The following is a 26,045-nucleotide window of genomic DNA, read 5'->3' as shown; positions in this document are numbered from 1 at the left end:
TTGGAAACTCTTTGTAATCCGGGAAACAGATGACTGTGTTGCTAGGAAGGTCAAAGGTAAAAGCAGGGGGGGGATGAATCTTTGAGGCTGAGAGTTCAAGGCCAAAATAGCAAGACCCAAATCTCAAAAAAAAAAAAAAAAAAAAAAAAAAAAAAGGTGTCATGTACATCATATACATTTACATTTACACATATTTAACCTACATGTAAAATTGTTTTGTGGGTGTGAATGGCATATAAGAGTGTCTTTTATAGCATAATGGCCTCCTTCAAGGTACATGTTAAAGTGAGAATTTGAAAGTTAACTCTAAGGCAGTTGTTCAGTTTACAAGACATGCTGTCTTAAAACTTACACCAGAGGGTGCAGCCACAGTCTATCTTCCTCTGTGAATGCCTCAGGCTGAAGATGCTGACAGGCCTCAGCAGAGCCACTTTCTAAATCTGACCTGTCCCATGGGAGATGGAGCTGGCTTTTCAGCTCATCCATACCCAGCTGGATAATGCTGCGTGCTGATGTGGTAACTGCTTCCTTCCAAGTGAGGGCAGCTGAGAAGGCTCTCAAGCCAAGTGTGGCTCTCCCCAGGTGTCAGTCCGGAGGAAGTCCTGATAGAGGATGACATCTGACCTCTACCATCACCATTTCTGTTCTGAGGAAAGTACCAGGAGAAGCAGAATTTGATCCAGTTAGCTACATCTTCAGGGAAAATGCCAGCGGCTCTTGGAAAAGGACCACACCTGAGGAAACCGAGTGATGTGTTCCACCAAAGCCTGACCCCAGCTTTTCAGTGGCCAGAGTCACTATAATAAAATGTCTTCTTCAGGGACCCAAGCTCCACTTGTCCAAAGGATGGTTTTAAATGTCCCCAGCACGACCTACATGCAATGGGCATGTTAGCATGTCATTACAGGGTGGGCAACAGATTATTCACCTTTTGTTAAGCTGCCCCTGAGACACAATAAAGTATTATTTATGGTCTGAGACTAAGTAAATGAAATTCCATAAAGCTGCAAAATTTGAATTTTGCTTTAAATAAATGAAACTTACAAGTTTCAAGGAACTGGAGTAAGCAGATAGGCTCTTTAGGTCCCAGAGTGGAGCCCCACCTCCACCCCACGACTTCCTTTCAGTGTTTAAAATCAAACACTACAGAAAAATGACTCATCTCTTCCTTCCACAGTGAGCAACTTTAAGGTGCAAAGCAGAATGCAGGAGCAATGCCTTGCTCTCTGCTGTCAACTGCACTTCAATGGCTTGACTGTGCTGGGCATTTCTGCAAAGACCCAGAAGACAGATTCCAATACAGCACGGTGTAACTTTTATTTTACATATGTCCACAAATGCTTGTACAAGACAGAAATAGTGACTGTTTCTCAAACTTACAGCATCTTTTTTCATGGCACAGAGACAGAAAGGTTAATGAAATGCTTAAAGGTTACAGCGACTTTGGGTGGAGACCTGAAGACAGCATCCCTCCAGGGGAGGGCTGAGTGGTGTTCACACACAGGTGCTAAATATAAAAAGCAGCTGTAAAGTCCAGGTCCAGGTGAACACACTTGAACAGGACAGGACCTGCACAGAGGTCACCCAGCTTATCACCTCAGGAAGGCAACAAGAGAGGGTGGGCAAGGATCTGTCGCAGGCACAGGACCCAGTCATTCGATGACTTGTTCAGAACCCTGAACTTGATTACCGTGGACCAATTTCTGTCTTAAGTGTAAGCTATTACAGTATAATAAAGCCTTACTATTTACCAAATATTAGGCCAGTGTTATACCTGGATCATTCATAAATACAAATATTGACTTTCCACCTTTGTGCTGGCCTAAGAAAAGTCAGTTTCTTGCGGTCTGGACCAGCTGACACTGCCTGACAACTCTTGGCTGGCTAGATGTAGCTGACCCATTCACCATGGAATGTTTTACAAACCTGCTCCTATCCCTGGGAGGCAAAGATACATAACTCACATGCAAAGCTGGAGGAAGAGGGAAGGGAGATGTAGGTCATAAGGCAAAGAAGCCAAAACGAATGATATTGCTCCACAAACTTACTCTGTATGCAGACATTTAAAGAACAGAATTTATACAGTGGCTTTTTCATTCCTACAGAAAACATCAGAACTGACATTAACTTTCTAAAAAAGTTTAACCCCAGTAGCAAGGGTTGGTATTTAAAACTTAAACAGTATAAAATAATTACAAAACATTATTTTGTAAGTTCCCTTTCCTTAGCACTTAATAAAACCCAAATGGCCTAATATAAAATTGTCCCATACCAACAGTTTAAAAACTATCTACCCAAAACATGGCTTTTAGTTTCAGTCATGATTGTTTGAAAGGTTTATTGTGGCTCTGCTAGATAAAAAGAAAGGCATACAACTGTCACAGGTAGGGCAGTACATAAAAACCGTTGCAAAATAGAAACTCGCTTTTTGGAATACATGTGTCAAAGGCTGCCTATGTTAATACCTTTGGTATAAAACAGTAACAATTTCCTTGCCAAGCAGACAAAATCCGTCCATTACCCAACACACATTCACATCTCCTTGTAACTACTCTACCTAGTCTACTCAACCATCCATGTCAGTCACGACTTGCTTCTGTTCCTGTGCAGGTGCAGAGGAAACTGGGAGGTAGGTAACTAAGAACGTCCATCCTACACAAGCACCATGCACACAGTCAAGACTCCAGCGTGGGGCACCTGTGCCCCACAAGCACACATCCCCACCAATAGTCTCATACATCCCTTTAACAAACATGAACACAAATCAGACCCACAACTGTCTGAACACTCTTTCAGCCTGTTCACCCTTGGTCATTCTATTCTGCATCAAAATCAAAGACAAGACAGGAGCACCAGGGCACAGTGGTTTACAACAGGGAAACAGCCCCAACACAGGCAGGCAAGCTACAGTGCCGCTGGTAGTGTGAATGGTGTCCCTGTCTGGGCTGGGAGGACAGCATCTGGGACTGCAGTTTCTGACCAAAAGGCAAGGCTGAAGGGACAGAGAAGATTCTGTGGAGTAGCAGTTTGTGAGCTATTCCTGCAGGGAGGTCAGGTGACCTTCCTGGAATGGAGTGCATCAACAAGGACAGCAATTGAAGGGGCAGGAATCGGGGGAGGAGCCAGGAAGAGAGCTGAGCACTCGCTGCCAGGGAAAGCTCTGATCCTTGCCAGACATGGTAGGTATCAGTCAAGGTGGCAAAAAGTTTGCTCCTTAAGGTTTTGCCCCCACAGCTACAAAAATTAAGGAACAACTTAGAGGCAGAATGCTCATTGGGTCCCATTTCCACTGTTTGAAGCTGTAACTGTCAGAACGCACAGGGACCAGGACCAGTCTGCCTAGGCTGGAAGGTTATGGGATGTTAACTCACAAACACCTCTGGTTCCTGTCAACTGCAGCGCCCCACCCCACCCCCCAGAATTGTCAAACCAAACCTTTAAGGGAGTGTCATTCAAGAAGCTCTAATAGGTAGTCAACACCCACAAAAATAAATACTGCAAACAAAAGTTCTCACATACACTTTACACTCATTCGTACTTTTCCTCTGAGAATCAAGAAAGCCTGGCTCCACAGATTCTCGGAATAATCACGAAAAGTAGAGACCTTAGACACAGCTTGTTCAACAAAAGGGGCGCATATACCTGGTCAAGACAGAATCAATCCACCTTGTCGAGAAATATCAAAATAATTATCTGGCTTGTTACAAAAGTATCTCCAGACTCCAGGGGAATTGGAAGGTGCTGGAAGCCTGCATAGGATCTGAGTGTGGAAGGGTAGGGAGAGAGGAGGGAGGATGGAGGAAGGTGGCTCAGTCTTCTTGCCTGCTCACTGGTGGAGGTGGGCCCTGTCATCTGGGCGCTTGATGTGGATCCGCCGCACACGCTCAATCCTCTCCCGCTCCCGTTCCTCATCCTCATCCAGGTGATGGGAGCGTCCAGCTGCCCCACCTGTGGCCTCTAGGAGCGCATTGTCAGGTCCCCGGCCATCCTGGGCCTCATACAGCAAAATATTCAGGGTCTCCTCATAAATCCTGGCTTCAGGGAACTCAACCTGTGTCCCACAAAGTACAGGCAAGTAAGTTAGCATGATACACACACAGCCCACCATCTCGGCACCACCTATATTTCTCACAGGGCCATAGGCTATAACAAGGCCCTAGGATGCCCATAAAGATGCTATTATTTTTAAGTTAGTTGTTTTCAACAGACAACATTATACGTGGTGCTAAATTCTCCAGAGACCAAGGGGAAACAGTGAAATAGGGCTCCCTGTCCTCCCTTCCCCCAGTTTCTCTTAAAAGGCAATACTTCTTATCATTTTACCCTAAGAGATCTCATATACATGAATATTCATACATATACTCTCACACTTAAAAAAAAAAGCTACAAAATGTATCTACCACATAGTCCTGTCCCTAGCTTAACTGGAGATCATTTCACATCAAGGAATTGTAAAAAATTTGACAATGCAATCAAAAGCCCACTTTTATAGGACTGTAAAACATGTACAGTGTAGGGGTGGTTACAGTGTGTGGGAGGGGAGAGGGTAAATACAGGAGATTAAGGCGAGGGAATATGGCTGATGACTTTATACACTTACACGAAATAGAACAAGAAAACCTCTTGTAATAGTTTTAAGTAGGGCAGGGAGGGGGTCAAGGGGAAGAGATGGTGGGGGCGATCTAACCAATGTACAATATAAGTCTATTTGGAATTGTCACAATGAATCCACCCTGTACAACGAATATATCCTAATAGAAAAAATTAATGAGAAAAAAAAGATAGGGACTTTTAGACTGGATTAAAAAACACATTTAACATATTCAAAAAAAAAGAATTAAAAAAACACTTTTCTGGGGATTTGGTCATTTCCAACACATTGCTACTAATAGCGGTGCAGTCAAGTGAAGGCAGGCTTTAGGACAGTCTTCTTTCCGAACAGGCATCAGCTAGACACCCTAAGAAATAGGCATGATCCCTCCCACTTTGATGAAGCGCCAAATGAACAAGAGGGCTGCATGAGAGCGTCCCAGACACATGACACACAGACCAGACTTGGTTTTAAAGGACGGTGTTGCAGGACAGATGGAGTGAGCACATTCCACCCGGTCTTCTCCTGGAGCTACCATGCAGGAGAGGACCACGTAGTAGCTAAGCAAGGAGCACACAGAACAGGACTGGGAGAAAGCTGGTACCAGCAGTGTGTTTATCATTCAGCCCAACCAGCACAGACGCCACCCAAAACCCTGAGCCAGGCACCAGGACAGAGCTCCAGAAGGCCTGGAGTGGCTGAAGGGCCAATGGCGTCTAACACACACAGAGCAGCCAAGTTCCCAGTTGTTCTGTCTGTGCTCTTGCACCAAAGCCCCAGCAATCTCATGGCAGCCAACAAAGCTCTCCTACAAGGAGGAGCCTGTAGGACTCAAAACTCATAGGTTGAGTCCTTCCCTTCTGATGAGAAGGGTGGGCTCAGCAGGGTGAGGAGAAACTGTTTTGTGTTTTTGGTTTTTTTAGCAGCTTCATACTGGGTGGCCTCAGAGGCAAGCCCAGGCACAGTAAGTAGTTAGCAAATCAACCCCACAGGTTCCCCCTGAAGAAAGGAAGAAGCCCCTAGATGGTGGCCACACAGCAAAGGAGAGAGACCCTGGCCTCCCATGGGATGAGCTGTGTGCTCATCTATAAACAGCTGGGTTCAGACATGGCCTCTAAATCCCTTTGCTCCCTATTAAGCTCTAAACATGAGAAATCTGAGTATTTTAAAATGCAGTCAATATGATGATTATCCTTTTACTACCCAAGGGAAAAGGCAACCCAGGCATATTTTAAAAATGCAAACCATGACAAAATGGGGTCTTGTTAGAGGAGGTAGTCATACCCTAAAACAAAGTTCACAGGAGAGGAGACATGGTGTCATCTGCTAGCATGACAAGGAGAGCAAGTGGTCTGGTCCCCCTGCCATCTTTGAAATAAAAAAGAATCTCAGTGTTTGTCCCTTCTTGGCTACCTTAGAAACAATTTACATCTTTTAAAATATATATATTCTGAATACTTACGAATGCAACAGGTTGTCAAGTCAATCCTGTGTTGGGGAGAGGGAATAGGCCCAGATGAAGGAAAAGCCACCATGAGCTAGAGGCCATTGAGAATGGATGATATCACTGTATTTTTGGGGGGGGGCAGTATTGAGGTTTGAACTCAGGGCCTCAGGCTTGCTAGGCAGGCAACTCTACCACCTGAGTCACTCTGCCAGCCCTTTCTGCATTACATTTTTGAAGTGGGGTCTTACTTTATAGCCACGCCAGCTTGGATGTTGGTCCTCCTGTTTATGTTTCCCTGCATTGCTGGTATGACAGACACATGCCATCACACCCAGTCATTAGCTGAAATGAGGTCTCACAAACTTTTTGTTTAGGCTGATCTCAAACCATGATCCTTCCAATCTCTGTCTCCCAAGTAGCTAGGATTACAGGTGTGCGCCACTGTGCCCAGCTGTACTTATCTAATCTTGGGTATGATTTAAATTTCCAGTAATAAGTTAGGGGGAAAAAAGGCTTTATTTCTTTTTTTGGTCTGCTTTTCTCTCAATTTTCTGTTTTGGTTGAGGCCAGATCCAAATTCACTATGTGCCTCCCGAAGCTGCAGGCACAATGGCAACCTGAGCAGGTAAGACTGACAGGTGGCCAGAAGCATGATAATCTGCTTATGGCAGACCTACCTACTGTATGTCGCAGGTAATCAGATTTCCCTTAGGTTGAAAAAGAAATGAATGTTCAGTATGATTAAAAGCTGAAAGAGAAATAGAAAGAGGGGGGGCAAAGGAGGAGAGGTGAGGGAAGAGGAAGGGAGTGGAGGCAAGGAGAAGGCCCAGAGAGCATGATGTTTAATTAACACTGATCTGGACCTCTAGCAGCACTTTGCTGTACAATCTAGCTTTGCAGATGTCTCAGCAGAAAAAGCCAAGGGAGAGGTCAAGACTATTGGTTTGAAGAGGATGATCTCACGGTAAATCCAGAGTCCAGTTCAGTCAGAGTTAAGAGTGTGCATAAGAAAGTCAACAAGGGTGGGAGGTGGAATGACATATTGGCCCTATGAGAATGGAGGGCAACTCCAGGTCAGTGGGCAAGAGGACAGACAGACAGATGGCAAGTAAATGGTAAGACATGACCACAAAGCCAAAGTCAAGATCTGATGATGAGGAGCAGCTTAGGCAATGTCAGGAAAATGACTGATCAGATGGAGAAAACACTGAAGCAGGAAACACACATGTCTAAGGATAAATCTGAATCCATAGGTATAGCAAAGGAACTACGGTGTAGCATGGCTGTCTCTACTTGTTGAGGAATAGCACTGTGTTTCTCCAAGACCTACATTTCCATCTTTCTAGGGCTCCAAAGATAATCAGTCTCACAATGAATAACCACAGAGCAAGGAAAGCATTTTAAAAGGCTTCCCCTACTGAGTTTGCTTTGCTTGAGCGGAAAAAAGTTCTCTATAACCTACAGCAGCTGCTCAGAACTGTCCTCTCCAGGTTCTTACCTTGGTCTGCTTCTTCTCGGTAGCATAGACTATGGAAGTACAACAGACTTCAGCAATCTTGCGGCCCTGACCATAAAAAGACCAGCAGCAGATTTCGTCCCCAATGACATCCTTTATGAACAAGACCCTTCCATTGAAGCGCAGAGACAGCTTATCAAACAGTTCAATGTTTTTTAACATATTGTCGTCAGAATTGCTGCAAAAAGAATATTCAATAAGGTGATCATAAGCTGGTAATAACCACTCTATTTGCTGAGCACTTCTAACACACAGGACCCCACTAGGTTCATTTTTTCTCTTTTATCTCAGTTCAACTTACAAGAACCTCATGAGAAAGGCACTTTCCTTCTTTGTTCAAAGAAGGAAAACGATGGTCAGAGAAATTAGGTTAATTGTCCAAGGTCAAAAACTAATAAATGGCAGCGATGGGTCTCAAAAAAAAAAAAAACAGCTTTAGACCATAAGTGTGTGTTCCTAACCAGCAGGCTCGAGAGCCTACCCTGTGCAGGACCCTTAGGGCATGGGCACCAGAGTGGGTGTGTGTGGGTGTGTGTGTGGGTACTTCATTGAGCCCCATGAGGGGCACTTTAAATCCTAAGTTTAAAGTTTATAGGTCTCGAACAACCTCATTAAACTTCCCCTCTATCTTAAAGATCTAGATTTATATCCACATGTTCCCAGGAAAGCCAAAAGGCATTCTAGAAACCTACATATACAGCTACATAATAGCGCAACTCAGCGTTCTCATATGGTACAGCAATCCTACTCCTAGGAATCTACTCAAGAGAAATGAAAACATGTCCACCAAAAACCTATACATGAAAAAAAAAAAAGAAAAAAACCTACACGAGTGTTCATAGCAACATTATTCATAATAGCCAAAAAATAGAAATAACCCAAGTGCCCACCAACTGATGACTGAATAAACAAAATATGGTCTATCCATACAACGTAGTATCATTCTGCTATAAAAAGGAATGAAGTATTGATTAAAGATACAGGCCTGGATGAGCCTCGGAAATATTACACTAAGTGAAAGAAACCAGTCACGAAAGGCAACACATTATTTGATTCCATCCATTTGAAATGTCCAGAATAGTCAAATCTATGGACAGAAAGTAGATTAGCAGTTGTCCATGGCTTCAGGGGATGTAATTAGAGGAAAATCAGAAGTGACTGATAATGGGTAGAGGGTTTTTTCTTTAGCGTGATGAAAATGTTCTAAAATTAGAAAGTGTTGATGTTTGCACAACTTTGTAAATACATTAAAACCATTGTACTATATAGTTTTTAAAGATAATTCTGTGGCATATGTAAATTGCATCTCCAAGCTCTATCTACTGAGCCATGTGCCCAGCCCACAGGTGCAAGGGGCCATGGTCAGCTGAAGGGAACTCGAAGGCTGGGCCTGGCTGGTGTCAGGGAAGGTTTCCTAGCAAGTGAGGTGTCTTCTCTGTCTGACTCCTTACCTTGTATATGAGTATTTGTTGTTACTTCTGTTGTACAGCAACTTCACGGCTGGCTGTGGGTTATTTTAAAAAAAGGAAGAAGAGAGTTACTTGGCATGCCTGTGCATGGCAGCTGCCGGCTTCCCAAAGGGCGAGGGAAGACAGAAGAGGGCCCAGAGACAGAAGAGGGCATGCTGACAAGTACAGCTTGCTGGTGGGAGAGGGAGAGCACATGATCCAATGTTAAGGGGAACATGAAAGGAGCTTCCCATTCTTAACCCTGCTTGAGCCTGGCTCCAGCAATTACACATATTTTTATGTCAAAACTTAGGGAGAAGAATCTCCACCATTTCTGGTGGCATAAGAAATCCCATGGGGTACCTCCAACATACCTTGTTTGAAGTTGCTATAAGCTTTTGTTCTTCCTTGGATGAGGTGATGACAGGAACCTTGCAGAATGGCTCATAAGTATCTTTGTTCTGCTGAAACAAAATATGCTTTAAGTCTAGGCCTCATGCCTCACACTGGGTTTTTTGAGCTGGCCTGCCAGGTGAACCACCTCTGATGAGGGAGATAGGGCAGTCATGGCTGGGAAGAGGAGGGGATTCTCACTATCAGTGACTCAGTAGTGGAAGTTAATCTTATTAAAATACAATATATCCACAGGTGAAATACTATGGCAAAACACCTTTGAACAATGAATATGCGCTTAAATTATGAAGGACAGAAATGTAAAACAGGTCCTGTTAGGGGAGTGAGTACTATTGGGAAGGAAAGGGTAAATGGAGAGGGTAAAGGAGGGTGAATATGGTTGGTGTACTTTACATACTTGTATGAAAACAGAACATTAAAACCTGTTGAAATCATTTTAAGTATGGGGGAGGGAGATGAGGGAGAATGATGGTGGGGATGAGACTAATCAAGGTACATTGTAAGCATATATGGAAATGTCACAATAAAACCCCATGTATAAAGAACATATGCTAATACAAATGTTTTTGGGAAATGAGTAGGAGTGGAGTTTTCTAGTAAGTCAGCTCTTTGTCTAGGACTATTACATGCCAGAGTGCTCAATAAATGCTAACAAGATGACAGTTTCTTCAGCCTGGAAAGCCATTCAAAACCAAACCCTCAATATGGCAGACCTCATCCAAAGCTCATAAACCCCCTACAATGACTGCAGAGGAATACAGGAGGAGAAAAAAGAATGGAGGTCAGGAGACATAAGGTGTCAAAACTTGGAGGCTAGAAAGCCCACCACTGGTGAATCAGAAAGCCAAGTCAGTGAATGGGAAAGAAGCCTGCAGATTCTTCAGCAACAGTGCGGCTGCAGGCTAAAGGGCACAGGGCAAGAACACAGCATGGCTTCCAGTCAGAAACAGCCAAATCCATCCCTTACCCCCAGCCTCTGTCAGGAGAAAAGTCTCTTTTCCTTGTGGTTTGCACAGCAGAGGACAGGGTTGAGTCACCATTCTGGTAAGAGGGTTAAGTGAACACCTGCAAACTAAATCACCACTAGTGCTGCCAACTCTCCCCCTACTCACATCCCAGAAGGCAGCCAGCCACATTTACACCCCACCACCCAAGAAGGGAGTAGAATACTTCTTGTTTTGGTTTTTTTTGTTTGTTTGTTTTTAAGACAGGGTCTGGTTATTAGCCCTGGCTGACCTGGAACTCTTGATCCTCCTGCTTCCACCTCTAGAGTACTGGGATTACAGGCAAGCACCAACATTTCTAGCAGTAGAGAACTTCTTACAGCTAGTATCTGTCCCCAAAAGGCTTATAGATTCTGGTATCTGGGATCCCTACTGAGAAAATCTATCACTCAGCCACGAAGCTCACTGGACAAGGATTGCTTGCACACACAGCTTTTCAATCTTACGCCTAAGCCTAACAGAAGCCAAGGAGCTCAGATTACTGGTGGGAAGCTTCCCAAATATGAGACAGAAACCAACACAAAGAATGAAAAAGTTAGGAAGAAGTCAGACAATGTGGGGAGTAGAAAGAAAACTTCAACAGTATCATCAGACACTCAAAAACAGACACAGCATTCTCTGAAACAGGATCAGCATGCTATGAAAACAGCTTTCAGGAACAAGTCTCTTGGAAAGTAGAAACATGATAGCAGAAATGAAAAATTCAACACAAGAGTTGAAAAGATAAACTTCAAAAGAAAATTTTCAACTCTGAGAAAGTAGAAGGACCTAGCAGGAGAAAGGAGGAGGAAAGAGAATGGTGTCAGTTTTGGAGGCTGAATCTCAAACTTACAGAAAAGGAACCCACAGGGCTTATCTCCAAGACAAAGACAAACCAGACAATTTCCAGTGTGTCTTAACAACCCAGTAGGAGAGACTGACTCTTCTGTCTGAGAATGTGTGGCTAAATTAGGATATATGCTTGGAAATCAAGCAAATGAAACACCCTGTGGCTCGACTGTTAACAATATTTATAATCATAATTTAACTCTGAATGCTGGTTCAACCAACACTGTGATGAACAATACATATATGTAAGCTACAGGGAGGGGAAGGAAGGAGAGGGTAGAGCATGAACTAAATTCCAATTTTCTATAGCAATGCCAGTAGATAGAGTTGAAAACTGAAAAGTCAATAAATAGCAGTATAAACAAGTTCTGTGGAAATATGAAAGTAAACAGAAAAACCTGCTAAAAGGAAAGAGCCTACTTCAGGGGCGAGGGTGGTGGGAAGGATATAGTGGTGTTTCTCACATCAACCATGCAATACTGTTTAACTTCCTAAATGATGTGCATGAATTATTTTAATAAACATAAAAATGAAATAATTATGCAAATGCTTCAGCATTCAGTTAGATTTTTGATAATTCGCAGTTCTTGGGTAGAGGTGGCTTGTGGCACAACCAGTACCTTGAGGAGCTTGGTACTTATAGGTACTGCCCTGGGGCAGACCTGGACACAGCCATATGGCTGAGGGAAGGCATAAAAAAAGTACCTGACATATAGAAATCATGCTCCTTGGACAGCCCAAAGGCCTCTTCTGATTGTCTAGCATTTCGGAACTCTGCTTGCAATGAAAGAGCTCTGGCTACACTCAGAAATATTTGTTTTGTGTGACTTTGCTGTCGGTAGACCCCATGGACCCTATCCCATTCCATCTGAGGAGAGAAGGGTGCCTGTCTGCAGAGATTATGCTGAGCTCCCAATGATGACCAGTAAGGCCAGAATAAGTCACAAGATGGATCCAGAAAAGTGATCTTGCTTAACATCCCACCATTCACTACTGCAGGATTGCAATGTACACACGAGATGACCCAATAGCATGGGGACTAAAATGAGTCAGCAAGCACGCATGTAGCCTGTGCCATACAGAGAGTCTAAAAGCGTATTTCTGAAGTACCCTCAAATACCCCTTACAGCATCCCAAGAGGGGCCTAGTGCACTATCCTGGACAAAATGGGTCCAAATGACCACATCCCAACAGCAGGGATAATACTCTAAACTGCTGCATTCAGACTCTCCAGTAGCACAGCCATTCCTAGGGGACCCCTGCTTCAGGGTCACTCCGACCAGAGGAGAGAGGCTCCAGAGTTGACTCTGCAAAATGTCTCCCAACATCAGTGAGGTAAGGATTGCCCCCACTCTGTAGAGAGGGAAAAGGAGGACGGTAGGTATGTTGGGTGCCTACTTGTAAGGCTGCCTGGCACTCTTCCAGCAGGCCCTGCACCAGGTAGTACTTGGCTTCTGCTAGCAGCTCCTCGATCTCCCGGCGGCTCTCAGGCAAGGGGACAGCCCCATCTCGAAGATAGTTGAGTATTGTCCCAAAGTGCTTCCCACACCGGTCAATGAGGATCCAGCCTGCAGCGGGGAGGGAGGAGCTAGTTATATGGTGCCCTTCTGTGGGGGGCATGAAGCAGAACTGGAGTGTTTCCTGGCTCCCTCCACTTCCCAGGTGAGAGCAGGCACACAGAGAGTTGTCCACCTGTCTTCCTCTAGGCAGCACTGACACAGCCTGAGGGGCCTGTGGCTAGACACAATCCCAACTCCAGATTCCCATGGTCTTCAGCACCATGGTACACCAAGGTCCTCAAAGCGTAAAAGCATCTTTCAGAAAAGTCCTCAAGTACCCCTCGGGAGAAGGGCCATATTCACTTGTTCCCAGCACCATCATAGGAAGCAACCTGCCTATGACGTCTCCCAATAAGCACTTATTGACATCAGCTGGCTCACTCAACACAGGAAGATGGAAGGTGCTTTCATCAGTTATGGGAAAATGTCCAAGGTGCAGGTCAGAACCACACACAGTAGAATTCTTGGGAGTAGGGGCCAGGGAGACCAACCCTCTGCTTCCCAGTGCTCTCTTCAATTTTGTCCCTAGACTACTATCCCTGCACTAGAGAGCCTAAAGGTATCAAGATTCCTCTCCTGAAATACGTATTTGGAGTCAGGACTGGAGCCTGGGAAGAGAATGAGAGAAAAGAGGTAGAATGAGAACAAAGACCACTGATCTCTCAATAGAAAATGGGAAGCAGTAAAAAGAAACCACACAGATGGATAAGCCTTGGCCTTCCTGACTAGCAGAGTGACCTCAGGCAGGGGGTTTTGTGTCTCCTGTTCCCCTTCACCAGGAAGAAAGTATCAATGCACAGCCTAGTGAGAAGGCTTAAATAGGAATCAAGCCTTTTGTGCCCCTACTTTCTTCCCTCTTAGCTCCCAGTTTGGGAGAAGGACAGACTTCTGCACTCCTGATGTCACTGTGCCCTGCCCTGAGTCCTCTTTATACCCCTGGGCCCTGGGTTAGAAGCAGAGAGCTACAAAACTCAAGAGCAGCTAAGTCACAAGCCTGGCCACCTCCCTCTACCCCTTAGTACCCAATATCCAGCTCCTACCACGTGGTTTCTCATAGTTTTAGTGTACTATTTGATATCCTTTATAGCAATCACCAGTGAGTTTCCATGCTCCTCTCTTGAACCTTCTCAGCCTGCTGTTTCTGGGCCTTTTGTTGAAGGCTGGTTTCTTCCCTGAGAGCTTTTCACTCAGTATTGCCACCTGCTCTGTTTTCCTGGGTATACCAAGAAGAATGCCCAACTAGGTTAACACAATGCAAATGTGTAGTCTGGAGTCTGACCCTGGCTTTGAGGAAGGAAGAGGCCTTCACAGGCCTGGTAAATCACAATGCCCTGACAGATGTTCTCTCGCCCCTCTGCTTTCTACATCTGAGACAACAATATACAGACTTAACATCATACGTAACTCAGGTGCCCACATGGGCTGCAAGCAATATAGTGAGTACAGTTGGGCGGGTGGAGGAGGCAGCTGGCTGGAGAGCATGTTCCCCAACCCCCTCATCAGGCAGCCTCCATGCTCCAGCCACTCTCTGGCAAGAGTGGCCAGGCAGGAATGTAAGCCCAGGGCTGCCTGAGCTCTGATAGTATAAGCAATGGCAGAAATTCAGATTTTTCTGTGAATCTCCTCAGTTTTAAAGGATGGGAAACTAATTTAAAAAGAAAAAGTCATCAACCCATCACAAGGCAAATAAAATGCATGCTCAGGCTGAATTCAGCTTGTAGATACCAGCCTATAGCCTATGTTCCTCAGACCAAGTATTTTCCCCCCAAAGCTGACAAGATGTGGAAAGACAGTATTATTTTTCCAACTGTTCTTTAGGGAGGAGCTTATTCCCTGCATTTGCACAAATAAAGAGTCACATTCCCAAGTGGGGAGGGCAGGGCTTGACCACAAATAATAAAGGACCTCAAGCAACCCACTCAACTCTTGTACATGTCTTGCCTGTGATACATGGACAACTCAGAATCTTGAGAAAAGTGCAAGGACCTGAAACCCATTATCCAAGTGACAGCCCAGAGTTTCCCTAAACGAACAAGCAGACTGTGACACTAGGCTCCAGCTCAAGAATGTGGCCAGGAAATGCTTGTGGTGAAGGAATCATACTTTGGACAAATAAGGGCAAAAGAGCTAGGCACGCTCTCCATGAGGTTTCACTTAGCATTCTGACTTACAAATATTTTGGTTGCTTTTAAAGCAGGAATCTATGCTCAGAAACAGTCAGCTCAAACGCCTGCATGGAGAACAGCAAACAGACGTCAAGCAGCCTCTTGCCAGTAGAGGAATCCATCACACTATCATGGAGTACACGGCTGTTTAGGAAAGCTGTTTGAGTTCAGGCTGCCTGGGACCCCTCCGATGACCCATAAGAATAAAGCTAGAGAGTAGAATGGGACAGCCCCGGAGGCCCTGGTTTGAGCTCTGGGACATCTCATAGCATGGCACAGTGGTTTAGAGCAGGGTCCTGTGTTAGAAACTCCAACCCGCCACCTACTTGCCACATGTACCAGTATTTCACCTAGCTCTCTGTCAAGCAGTTTCCTCTTGTAAAAATGGTATTTCAAAGAGCTGGCATAAAGATGAGAAAATGCACAAAACCACATAGCACGAGTCTAATGGCAGCATTCAAAATTAGCTGTAGGTCTTTGACAATGAGCCCGCCCCATGTCATCATTATTGCAGGAGAACAGAGCAGCACGGGTGTCAGGAGACAAGAAGTTCTAGAACTCAGGAGAGAGTCTGTGTGACTTTCAGGATACCTAGGTAAGAAGGCTGCCCAAGGGCTAGGCCATTGGACTGCTAGGTTCCCCTCCTCGCAGCCCTAGGAGAACACTACCATGTATTTCCTCTGTCTAGGGATGTCCGGCCTCTCCTTTCCCTTCTCTTCCTCCTCCAGGGAACCTTAGCTGACTTTCTTCGCCATGCTAAGGTATTTCTAACCTGTATCTTTAAGGTTCCTGACCTTAAAAGTCAAATTAAACACTTGTTACAAAATCAGACTCTAGGGCTGATGGAGTGGCTCAAGTGGTAAAGCACCTGCCTAGAAAGTGCAAGGCCCTGAGTTCAAACCCCAGTACCACCAAATAAACAAAAACAAAAACAAAAAAATTGAGACTCTGGGAAGCTGCCTGATTCCTGAGTCTGAACCTCTAGGGCAGAATCTGCAGCCTTGGCTTTACTGGAGTTTTGGATTGCATAACTGTTGTTATGGAGGCTATCCTGTAAATGCAGGGTATTTAGCAGCATTCCTGGCGTCTACCCACTAACACCAGCAACAACCCCACCTCCAAGCTATGACAGCCGAAAGTATCTCTGGACATTACTAAATGTCCCCTGGGTCAAAAAAGAAGTCATCCTTATCTGAGCACCACTGAGGTAGATTGAAGCTTTCAGGATAAATGTGGGCTGGAGGTGTAGCAGCGTGTTATAGTGCTTGTACAGTATGCACAAAGCCTTGGGTTCAGTCCCCAGCACTGTAAAAAAAAAAAAAAAAAAAAAAAAAAGGACCATTAAAAATGCTGAGACAAGTCAGACTGGGAGAAGGTAACTGCAACATGGAACCACAAAGAAGTAGGACCCAGAACATATACTTTTGCAAAGTAATAAAAAAAAAGAACAGGAAACGTGTAAATAAGATGCTTCAGGCAGTTAAAAGATGCTTGACATGCTAGAAATTAGGAAATGAGAAATAAAACAGGGTACTGAATCACAGCCATACACTTGGCAATAGCAAAAGTTTTGATAGCACCCAGTGTTGGCCTCAGACCACCATGAGGAGTGTAAACTGACAAAGACACCTGAGATGGGGCTCTGGCAGTATCTAAGGAAGGGGAAGATGCTACTCCTAATTACCTATTGGGAATAAACTAGGGCAGTGCTCCCAGGGGTGGGGGAAGATCTTAATGCTGCAGTCCAAGGTGGCAGGTGGGACCCAGAGAGTCTCCTCACTTACCGAAGTAAAAACAGGACAATCTGTGTGCACCATGAAAGGGGGAACAATACCCTAGAGAAAGTCACATGTGCACAGGGAGAATGTTGAAGGACACTAACATTCCTAACAGTGCACTGGAAACAATCTATGTGGTCACCAGGCACATATGGCTCCATCAACTGCAGTATGTTTCAAAAATGGAACACCACCACAGGGACATGTCTGAACAAGAGCTACTGACACATGGTTCATCCCAAGCAAGGTTAAATAAGTTAAAGCAAAAGTGGATATAAACAACACAGCACCGTTTACAAAATGTTCAAAAGCATGCCATCAGGGCATTGTTTAGGGACAAGCACAGCTGTGGGAAACATAAAGTCTACAAAGACCTTTTCCAGCCCTGGCTGCACACTAGAATCACCTGGAGAAGTCTCGCGCCTCAAATGCCTCAGCCATGCTGCAATTCAATCACACCTGGCCAAGATGTAGGCATCAGAATTTAGTCCTTGGGTAACAAGGCTGAGATGCATCTCGTGTCCTCAGAGTCAGACTAGTGGCTACCTCTGGAGTGGAGGAGACGACAGACAAGGTGCAGTCATGCTTTATGCCTGGTCTGAGTGGTTTTCCAGAACTACTCAGCTTATGTACTCCCTAATTCTGAAAGTATAAGCCAGAGATCTGAAACCATCTAAGAGGTTTAGGTAAGCAGAGTACCAAGGTACAGGGACAAAACATTCAACTACACTGCAGTGCTAAAGGAAATATCAATTCTTACCCTGAAAGGTCCAACACAAATCCACGGGACCAATGGCCATGTTGACAAGGGCTCAGGTAAAACTTCAAGCACTGTAAGAACTGAACGTTCTGGGGGGAGTCAGGGAAAGGCCTGCTCACTGCCAGCATGTCCTCTGAGCGAAGCCACCCCAGTATGACTGTAATGTGGAGCTGCAACCCAGGCCAAGGTGGTCCTATCCTGCTTCTCCTCAGCCCCGCAGCAGGCTGTTCCCTCCCATCTGTCAACCCTGCCCCAGGCAGGACAAGGTGGTCATTGTCAGGGGCGCTGGTCAGGTGCTTTCTAATATCTTCATTCAACCTCATAACTGCAAGACATTATCCTTCACAACTGAGAAAGAGAAAGTCTCAGAGAAAGCCTCAGAGAAAGTCACTTGCCCAATATCGTAATTCCAGTAAACAGCAAACAAGTCAAAATTAGCACAGTATCTGATTCTTGGAAACAGCTCCATAAATGTCTTTGTGACTGCTATCGTGCGGCAGAGCCAGCACTCAAATCCAGGTCTGATTCCCACACTACATTCTCCACTTAGGAACTGCAAACATATGGTAAAAAGTTCAAGCAGGCAGGTGGACAGGAAGCAAAAGAGAGACTTCTACCCAGCCTGAACCCCAGGGTACTCTCCTGAAACAACCACTCTTTCAGGCATCCTTTTAGAAAATTTTAGAAACATGACACATACACTTTCTGTCAAAGCTCCTGTTTTTTACTAGCAAGTTGTACTGCTGGATCCCTTGCCTTGCTGAGCTGCACTTGACATTTCTGTTTATAGCAAACTTCAAAGCAGCCAACAGGCTCCTAGTCCCAAGGCCAGGGAGAAGCTATAAGACCCAGGAAGTCTATTCTAATTTGTACTCAAGAGCATACTTAAGGTCAACATGTAAGCCATGGGTCAGGCTGCGTACTGTTCTCTCCCAGGGCCACAGGACTGCTTTGTCTGGCATGGCTGATGGCTGAAAGACCAGATGCTCAGCCTGATGGCCCAGGCTTCATAAGGCCCCTGGAGGCTTTGGCAGAAATCTTGTGGCTGACCCATAAGACTACCACGCAACCAGCCAAGTGATCTGGCCTGGCAACCAGGCCCACGGCCAACCTGGGATAGCAGATAGTTAAGAGCCAGTGAATCCTGAGGTTGGTAGCTTCACCTTTTCTAGCCCTATAGCTGTGAGCAAAGTATTTCTGAGATGACTACTCCTCACTGGGAATGGTAGCCAGTTTCTACAACAAGGTTCTGGTGAGGATTAAGCAAAGTACCAACTATCAAATGCCATACCGCGAGTTGTTCATAAACAGACGAGATGGGAGCTGGAGCTGTAGTGATCTGATAATGTGACATGTCTGGCATGCCCGTGGACGACACTGCTTGCCCAGAGATGGGAGTTTGGCAGCATGGGGCAAAGGCCATACTTTAGTCGGTGCTTAGAACAGAAGCAGTCCTGCCAGTGCCAGCTGAGTGATGGGGCTGCAGATTCCATCTCATTTGCAATAAGGCATTAGGCCACCCAGGTGAGGGCTTTCTGGAAGAGGCTTCCACTTAGCCTTCAAAGCCACTCATCTGTCCTTCTGGAACTACTCCACCCCCAAGACTGGGTATGGTGGAAGGAAAATCTCAACAATCTTGGATTCTCAGATAACATCTGTTTCCTTCTGCAGCTGGAGTGCTATTGTCTTGATTTCCACAAATCTTCCTGGGCAATGCAGGGTGTGGCATAGCAAAGGGGAGCCTCCCACTCATAAAATACTGTATTTTCCTTGTGAGGCACAGTAGCAGCTCTGGGGCTCTTACTTAACTGCTGCTTGACCAGAAACACAAGTTCACTGGAAGTCTGAGAAGCAGACTCTCTGTCCCCCAGGTTGGCTTCCTCCAGAATGCAAAAACACCTGAACTAACCAGCAGCCCACACTAGGATCAGAGAGTGAAACATGGCATTACCGGCTTAGGGCCCTGAACCTACCTGCATGTGTCAAGACTTGCCCACTCTCCCAAGTCCAGATCCCTGGAAGGTGGAGGCACAGGCATGAAAGGTGAATCTCAAGCAGGTAAAAGAGGGTCAAGTCAAGCTGTGCTGAAGCCTAGAGTGAGGAAATGACTTTCTTGAAGTCACACAGCAAATCGGCTAAGTCAAGACTATAAGAGTGCCTGTCCAGGTAACTACTAATCATCATTAGATCTGAGCATCAATGTCACCTCCTCAGGAAATCCTCCTTAAGCACATCATGAGATTAGATCTAGTCTCCCTGTGACTCTCAGGGCTCCCTGCACACTGTGAGAACACGGAGCACAAATGTCCAAGTGCCCATTTGCTTTTGGTCTTTTGAACAGACTGAACCCTCAACCATAAGCATGTCCTCAGTGCCTGCAGCAGTGGCAGACACAGAACCAACAGCCAGTGGCTGACAGGGTGACTTACCTTCACTGTCAGTGAGCACCTCCATGCGCCCACTGAACATGGCCTTCAGCATGGTGTCCTGCTTGGTCAGTGTCTGCATGGTGGTGTAGTAGAGGGCTCCCCCCACATTCAGCTTCACGTACTTGGAGCTGGGACTTGCGCCCTTGAAGGATGTGGTGCGGGTAGCAGCCGCTGGCACCGCTGAGCTCACAACGCTTTCTCCTGACATCTCTTCCTGCCAAGGGAGAAGACAGGGTCACCACACCAGACCTAGCCTACCTCTTTCAGCCCATGGGCTGAATCTGGCCTTGAGGTGTTGTTTGATCCATGCATATACTGCATTTAAAACTTAAAGATTGCTTCCAATGTTAACAACTCAGAAAAGTTCATAGAAATATCTGGATTTCTGACTTCTCTTAAAATCAGAGACCAATTGGGTTAGGAAGCAACAACTGATGGGAACTGGGGGACTGGATGCCCCCTAGAGAGAGGCATGTATCACCCAACGTGCACCAATCCTTACCCAGACAGCTGACCTCACCTGCTAACCCTGTAGGCCAAAGTCTGTCACTAATTCTTGCGTTACAAGGACTTCCTTTTCTGTCCAATGCCCATATAAATCGATATCTTGGCTGCAAATGAAAGCAGCCCAAGGCACTGCCCAGGTCCCACTACCTTTCCTTATTGCCGCACACCATGAACAGCTGAATGTACCATCTTTCAGCTGAATTACACATGAAATAGGCTTTTATGATGTTGAATGGGATCAATTTCCAACGCTGCCTATGGGAAAAAAGTGTTTCTGAGCATAAACAACAGAAACTCTAGAAAGCAAGTTCCCAAAAAATGAGAAACTTCCTGCCCTAGTGTCAACCCAGACAGCAAGATCCTGTAACAGTTTTGCTGACTACCCTGCCAGCTCTCCTATATAGCTCAGCCAAAGAGATGGACACAGAAATGCCTGCGTTACATACACCTGGGAAAGGAGACTGACACCTGCCACACATGTATTCCAAGAAATCAGTTTTTGAATGAATAGTTCTGTAAAATTGTAGAACTGGAGATAATGTCCAACACTGGGCAGAATCTTTCCTGAATCTGAATCTGGGGCATGGCTCCTGAGAAAAAGCAGCCCTGAAGAGCCACTGCAGTGAGGCCCTGGTGTGCACATAGAACAGAAACAATTTCACAGCACTTAGTTATCAGACAAGGCTACTCTGTGATTTGTCATGACTCACCACACAACAAAAACAGTACCATTTCATAGTCACATTGAACATAAGCAAAAGGCATGAGCACCATCCAAAATACGAAAATGACCAGGTAGCCCTTTATCCAGGCTGATGCAAGTTGCTACTGTTGCTGTGCCAAATGGAGGTTCAGCCCAGTCCCATTCTTCCCACCTTTAGGATAGGAGTCACTGAGACCAGACCACAGAAGTAGCCACCTGCTGGCAGCATCCAACTCAGAGCAAAGCCCCACCTCTCTGAACCTCCCCAAATCCTCATTCTGAGATGCCCTGCAGCTCTTCTGCAATGCAAACCAGAGGCAATCCCAACTGTGCTGGGCTGCAGCTGCGATCCTTGTGCTTTCTGACTGGAGGGCACCCACAGCACAAAACATTTTTTTCCCTTTCGTGAGTCAGGCTGTCCTTGGACTCTTGACTCTCCAACATCTACCTCTCTAGTACTGGGATTACCACTACACCCAGCTGACTTTTTTTTAACTGTTCTGAAAAAAATGATTGTTTTTAGTTCTTGTACACCTTTCTATCTTTTTCAGAAAGATTTCTTAAACATGTATTACATTTATACTGGTAAACACAAATGCTATTTTTTTTAACAGGATAGGGGATGAAATGGCATCAACCTGTAACAGCAGAGGTAATGAGTGAGGGACAGTCACAGGACAATCACAGGCGATATCCAATTGAGGTTACACAACTCTGGTGCAAAGCCTCCCCACTTCCATCCCCCCAGGGTGGCGTGGAAATCACAGGCTGAGTGCCTCTTGCAAGGAAGTGCTTTCTCAGCAACTCTTCCTGCTTCTCATGTGAAAACATCACAAGAACACAAGTTGTCAAAAGCTCAAGCTGAGCTCACCTGGAGTCCCTGTGGCCTGATGCCACACATAAAAGAAACTGAGGATGTGGTGACCTGCCCTTCCAGCTTCCTTTGAAATCAGTCCTCAGAGACCCTCACTAACTGTGTTGGTCAGCCATATCCTTCAGAAAAACTCTATCCATGGGATGATAGATGTGGCTTATAAGAATAGTTTTCTAGAAACTTTGAAGAACTGGAGGGAAGAAGAAAGTCTTATAGTTCTGTGGGGTCTTAAGGAATTTGCCCCCAAATGGAAATACTTTTCTGGCATCCTTTTCCTATCTAAATTTATGTAATAATATGTTCATGGAAAATGGTTCAGCATCTTGTAAGTAATCTACCATGAAAAAGACAAAAAAGACAAAGTATACTTTGTGTACTTCTGTGGGTTGTCGATACCTTTTTATATAGATAATCTGCATGGAATGAAGTCCATTTTAAGTGTACTGCTGGATGAGTTTGGGTAGCCCCACTCCAACATGGTAGAGAGCTCACTTCCATGGCTCTAGAAGGCCCCTCCATGTCCCTCTACCACTTCATTTCTACCACCACATACGAACTTGTGAAATCCAAACAATGCAGGAAGAAAAAAAAGCTGTCGTTTCCATTTTGTGGATTCAGACACCATAACCCAGAGCCAGGCATGACAGTGCACACCTGCAATCCCAGCACCCAGGAGACAAAGCAGAAGTTTGAAGCCAGCCTGGGCTACATAGTGAGACCCTGTTCCTAGAAAAACAAAATGAGAACAAAGATATCACATCCCAGAGAGAGGCCATTAGCTCTCAAAGACAGGAGGGGAGTCAATGATGAGCAAGTCAAAGGCCTGGGTGGCCTGGAGCCCATCGTGCCTGGCATAGTTACAGCTATAACATTTAAGTTGAAAAGGGAGAAGCCTCAGCTTCCTTCTTTAAAAAAAATAAAAAGCCCTGAAAGAACGGAGGCAATCTGTGGCTAAGGGTTCCCCTAAACCCTGCCACTTGGTAGCTGTGGGAGCATGGGTGAGAAATCTGAATCTAGTCCCATCTACCAATTGTACAAGCTTCCATGCTGAGGAAGGCCACAGCAAGTATTCAGTGCTGCCCTGGCTCTAAGTAAGCACCTGAATAGGAAACACTCAAACTATGATTATTTGGTAATGATTTCAAAGTCTCAAATTTTCTTCTCTTTGGAGTCTGTTTCCAGTTCTAATGACAGAATGAATAAGAGACAAGACAGAAACCATCCTGATCTAGCCTGAGACTCCAGACTAGGCAAAGGCTTTGAACCTTCCCAGAGCTCACTCCCTTCCAAGGTCAGTGAACCCAACACCAGGAGAGACCCTCAGAGAGCTATGTTACATCCCTCAGGCTAAGTTCCAGTGAACCAAGGACACAGAGCAGTGGACAATAACTTCTTATAGCAAACATCTCTCTCTCTCTGTCTCTCCTGGGATCGTGCAATTACCCTTCTTCCAAAATTGATTTCATTATTAATGGGTGGGATCGTGCAATTACCCTTCTTCCAAAATTGATTTCATTATTAATGGGGCTGGGGAGGTGGAACAAGAGAGAGGAAACTTGGTTTCAAGAAAAAGAGAGGTAACTAATACTGGTTTTGGATTCGATTCAATCAGTTTATTTCAGCTAGATGGGTAAGTTAAAGCTTCTTTCCCACCTGTCTGCCCCAAATGTACTGCTGCTGATTTTAAACAGAGGTCTCTACCTAGTCACACACTGGAGTCACCAGGGGAGGTTTAAAAATACTGATACCCAGGTCCTAACCATGGAAATTCTGGTATCGCTGGTCTGGGGGGTGTATGGCCTATGCAATAGAAACTTAAAATCCTCCAGATGACTCTAATGTACAGCCAAGATTGCAACCCACTGTTCTAAAAAGTTCTGTAGCCCTTAATTAAGCTATAATTAGCTCAGTGGTCTTGAAGAAGCTCTTCAACTTCTTGCTCTATTAGTCCAGAGAATTCCTGACCCACACATTAAAAACAAACCAAAGCACCATAAACAAAAGCAAGCCTCACTTCATAGCTTTGGAGCCAAAGACAGGAAGCGACTGTGCATATGCTTGGAAACATACAAATCAGCTAAAGGGTGAAAACTTTTCATTTGAAGGGAGACCCAAGCAAGGACAATAGGAAAAAAGACACCAAGTTCAAGTGTGTGTGTATGTATGCAGAGGGAAATGGTTGTGAGCTGGGGACACCTGGACTGCAACCTCAGTTCTACCACTTTCTTCTTGATATTCAGATCTCTGATTTAACTCAAGTATGTTTCCTAACTTGTAAAATAGTATGTTAAAGCCATCATCTTTAAAATGACCCTCAAGGAATGAATGTTAAAACACTTGGCACCCTAGCTTTAAGACCAGCTTTTTCCGACCTACCTAGATGTGTTTAAAAATGCTGGTGCCTGCCTGGGCTACACCCCAGGCCAATTCATCAGAATCTTTGAGAGGAGGAGGGGCAGCAGCTCAGTAACTGATGTTTAAAAAGCTCTTGGGTGATTAGATGCACTGCCAGAGCTAAGTACCACTGAGCTAAGTAAGGTGTTTGTGTAAGAAGCTTCATCTAAGGGGGGAGGAGTTAAGAAACATGGTATTTAAGGTAGGCCTAACACTTCCCAAAATATTGCAACAATTCCGAAGTCTGCTGTTCCATTTTAAACAAACTAAACAGAATCAGCCACTTAACTGTATGTAGCATCACTTTGCATCCAAAACTTGCTTCTAAGACAGTTACATTCTCTTTCTGTTTAGCACACAAACAGCGTATTTCTCTCAAAGATCTAATGAGAAAGATGTTATCAATTCCACATTTTAGGGGAGAAAACTAAGAATCAGAACTCTAAGGGGCCTCTGTCTCCAATTCCCATGTCCCTTTCACTTCACAGCCCAAATCAAGAAATCATTAACCCCTGCAGTGATTATGAAAACACATCAATAGATCCCACCCCAAGATAGTCTGTGGGAAGGCTTGAAAACCTGCCATTTTTAACAAGTTCCCAGATGATGCTTTTGGCCTGAAGATCACAGTTTGAGAAACACTGGTTCAGATGGCCTTCTTTCCCTGAAATGGTCCTTCATTTGCACAAAATGGAGCAGATCATAGTCAAATACGGGTTCAGTTATTTTTTTTTTTCAGCTTGGATTGATCTTCCCTAAAGACTGCACGTTCTAGGGAAGTGATAAACAAGGAAAAAGGATCTAGGCTGAGCTTTGGTCATCCCCACACAAGAACAAAAAGCTATTCAAGAACTCCCAAGTAAACAGAAACCTTCCCACAGCTCAGACAGCAATGTGAGACATCCTGCGCTCCTAAGGTGTGGCCATCCAGGACCTCAATGGAAATGACTAGATAGGTAGCCGGGCGCCACCTGAGACTAGACTCCATGGGGAAGATTTCCTGACCTCAGACCCCTGGCATTTCTCCCTGGAATTCCAAGCACTGAATTCCTGCAGGCCCCCTCAAAATGGTATGTTCAACCACTCAAGCTACAACCTCCAAGATCCAAACGCTCAGTTCCAAAGAGTCCCTCTTCACCTCCTCATACCTACCATTCTCCTTCCAAATCCTCATTTTTCACCCCAATGTCTGCTTTCAATGTCAGTTCTTTGTTCACACAATCTTCCACTCCGATGTCCAACAATCACTCAGGACTCTAATCCTCCACTCACTCCCACCAAATCACCGGCCGCCAGAGCCGCCCATTCCCCACTCAAAGCCCTTCCCCCACCCTCCGGCCTCGCCCCTGTCCAAACCCCCGCCAGCCTCTCCACTATCGCCACCACCCTATCACACCCTCCTCTGGGTGCCTTCCCCCTCTTCCCTGCCGCTGCTCGGCTCCCTCCGCCGCCCAGAGCCCCGAACCCGTGGGCACCGCCCTCCTTACCATGAAAAGTCGGAGTACGCCGGAGTCTCCAAATCCGGACTGAAAAGAAGCAGGAAACACCCAGCTTACTCAAGCCGGGGGCGGAGGCGAGGTCGGGCGGGAACTTCCGCCGTTCTCACACCACTTCCGCCCCGCAGGGGG

General features: G+C 45.4%; 2 protein-coding genes across 3 annotated transcripts in view; one reads left to right on the top strand and one right to left on the bottom strand.

Annotated features, from left to right (window-relative positions):
• Myo1h (myosin IH) overlaps positions 1-1,308 on the top strand; it is a 73,227-nt gene extending 71,919 nt beyond the window's left edge. The window contains exon 32 of the mRNA XM_020169985.2: positions 583-1,308. Coding sequence (XP_020025574.2) covers positions 583-606 — 24 coding nt within the window. The 3' untranslated portion in view covers positions 607-1,308. The remainder of the gene's footprint in view (positions 1-582) is intronic.
• Kctd10 (potassium channel tetramerization domain containing 10) lies at positions 1,293-26,045 on the bottom strand. 2 transcript variants are annotated; one of them, XM_020169977.2, is made up of 7 exons: positions 25,905-26,045; positions 19,940-20,153; positions 12,647-12,816; positions 9,377-9,466; positions 9,006-9,058; positions 7,537-7,732; positions 1,293-4,051 (listed from the first exon to the last, which is right to left on the bottom strand). In XM_020169977.2, the coding sequence occupies exons 1-7, from the start codon at positions 25,905-25,907 to the stop codon at positions 3,827-3,829; spliced, it is 951 nt and encodes a 316-aa protein (XP_020025566.1). In that variant the 5' UTR covers positions 25,908-26,045; the 3' UTR covers positions 1,293-3,826. The 2 variants fall into 2 exon arrangements, with proteins under 2 accessions (XP_020025566.1, XP_020025567.1); XM_020169978.2 differs by having other exon boundaries at positions 9,377-9,463.

Source organism: Castor canadensis, chromosome 18 (assembly GCF_047511655.1).
Source record: "Castor canadensis chromosome 18, mCasCan1.hap1v2, whole genome shotgun sequence".
NCBI lineage: Eukaryota > Metazoa > Chordata > Mammalia > Rodentia > Castoridae > Castor > Castor canadensis.
The sequence above is the reverse complement of the archived record's forward strand: the minus strand, read 5'-3'. Positions and strand labels throughout refer to the sequence as shown.